The sequence below is a fragment of the Sinocyclocheilus rhinocerous genome, unplaced genomic scaffold (assembly GCF_001515625.1).
Source record: "Sinocyclocheilus rhinocerous isolate Xijiao unplaced genomic scaffold, SAMN03320098_v1.1 scaffold790, whole genome shotgun sequence".
In the NCBI taxonomy this organism is placed as follows: Eukaryota; Metazoa; Chordata; class Actinopteri; order Cypriniformes; family Cyprinidae; genus Sinocyclocheilus; species Sinocyclocheilus rhinocerous.
Window position 1 is genome coordinate 784,702 of NW_015666971.1, and position 1,983 is coordinate 786,684.

A 1,983-nucleotide genomic window follows, 5' to 3' on the forward strand; every position below is an offset into this window, starting at 1 on the left:
GTATATATATATATATATATATATATATATATTGTATATGTATTTTGTGTGTGTGTATATACAGTATGTATGTGTATATATATATAAGTATAAGTGATTTATTATTATTATTATTAGGGCTTCATGTTAATGTTAATTTAATGTTTATGCTAAAAAAAGTGCATATAGCTGCTAATTGTATTTGTTGTATGTTGATTTTCAAATATAAAACTTATTGAAATGTTTTCAGTGTGTGTATCAGTTCTTTTTGAACATTTTCATCTAATTTTAACAAAACCGTGATAATATTGATAATCGTGATAACTTTGGTCACTATAATCGTGATATGAAATTTTCATACCGTTACATCCCTAGTTATTATTGCCCTTTAGTTAATGAATCATACTCCAATGCACAAAGGAAGAGACTAAAGGTGTGCAGATCCATAAAAACACACAACCTTCATGGGAACTGTGCAGTAATGAATGTTTAAACGCTCATCCAGACAATTCTCAGGATGAATGTGACACTGTGAGTGGATTAATTGCTTTTCCAGGCAAAATAACTTTAAACAGGTCAAGTACAAATGGGGACAGAGAAAAGGCAAAAAGAACATATTAAAAATGGTTTGATTATTCTTGATTCTAGTGTCTAAATTAATGCATCTCCTCAAGATCCTCCAGCGTGTAACAGGATGTAGCTCTCAAACAATACTGATGCTAAGAAGTGAAAAACAAATTAAATATGCATGACACAGCAACAGATTGCATGTTTTATTAACACAGAAAAGGACTTCTTATAGTTTTTTGCAGCACAAACACACAGCATTTCCCCCCTTCTCTCTGACCCCGTGTTTTCATACACACCTTCATAATGGTGACCACTTCCTGTTTGACCCTGGTCAGCTCCTGTTGCAAGTTTCTCCTCTCTTCCTCGCTGGCCTTCTCCACCTGCTTCACCTGCTCCTCCATGCTCACCTGTAGCTGGCGGCGTGCCTCCTCCGCCCGCTGGGCCACACTGAGGGCTCGTTCCAGTTCTTCAAACGCTGGGAATGAGTCACATGAAGTGCAGTTAGGACAAGCAGACACAAGGGCAGGAAACAGAGAGAGGAGACAGTCTCACTCACCTGCTTTCTCCGATTTCTCTTTCTGCTCCTGCAGCTCGTCTTTCTGAGCGATAGTCTGCTGGAGTCTGGAGCGCAGCTGAGCGATCTCCTCTTCCTTCATCTCCAAAGTCTCGTGCATCTGACGCTTCGTTTCAGCGATGACCATTCCCTTTAGAATGAGACCGTAGGTGAGTATTAAAGTTCACACAAAAATTAAATGCACTCATCCCAGATTTTCAGTCAATATGTTCATCTTCTGGTCTGATCCTCATGCAAAGCTCATTTGACTTCAGTGGGAATGGTGATTTTGAAAAGCCCCTGAAACATGAAACCTCAAAAGCACAGTATTGCTGCCCCTTTTTCATTTTCCGAAATCCACTACTGATTATGTCTAGCACAAATGTGGTTCCTGCAAACCAGGTTCCTGCCCTGTACAGCAGGTTCTGTGCTCAGTTTGAGGACGCACCTCTAATTGTTTCTGACGCATGTTTGCGCTCTTTCACATTCCATACAATGACCCAAGTGGCAATGATCTCTATCCTGCAGGGTGAAGGTCAAAAGCTAAACAAAACATGACTGATTTGATCACAACTCCGTAGCAGACAGACAGCTCTCCATATATCACATATTTCACCTAGATGACATCTCAAATTCTATTTTTTGATCACAGGGTACAAAATCAACATTCAACCAAGACGAATAAAAATCAGTAACAATATATTGTTTCAATTTATTTGATGTTATAGTATATATTGTTATTGGAATATGTTATTTCGTTTTATTAGTGAAAAATGACATTTATATACTTCATATATTAAATTTAATTTTTCAAAATTAATATATTTCAATAATAATAACAATAATATTTAATACAATTGCCAAATGACCAATATATATAT

The 1,983-nt window shown here is 37.0% G+C and overlaps 1 protein-coding gene across 7 annotated transcripts in view; it reads right to left on the reverse strand.

Moving 5' to 3' along the window:
- LOC107733336 (golgin subfamily A member 4-like) overlaps positions 1–1,983 on the reverse strand; it is a 42,175-nt gene that overhangs the window by 21,687 nt on the left and 18,505 nt on the right. The window contains exons 11-12 of one of the 7 annotated variants that reach the window (XM_016544910.1): positions 1,106–1,253; positions 846–1,024 (exon numbers count right to left, since the gene is read on the reverse strand). The exons of the other annotated variants lie outside the window; for them this stretch is intronic. Of the exons in view, the coding sequence (XP_016400396.1) occupies positions 846–1,024; positions 1,106–1,253 (327 nt within the window). The remainder of the gene's footprint in view (positions 1–845; positions 1,025–1,105; positions 1,254–1,983) is intronic. 7 annotated transcript variants of the gene reach the window in all.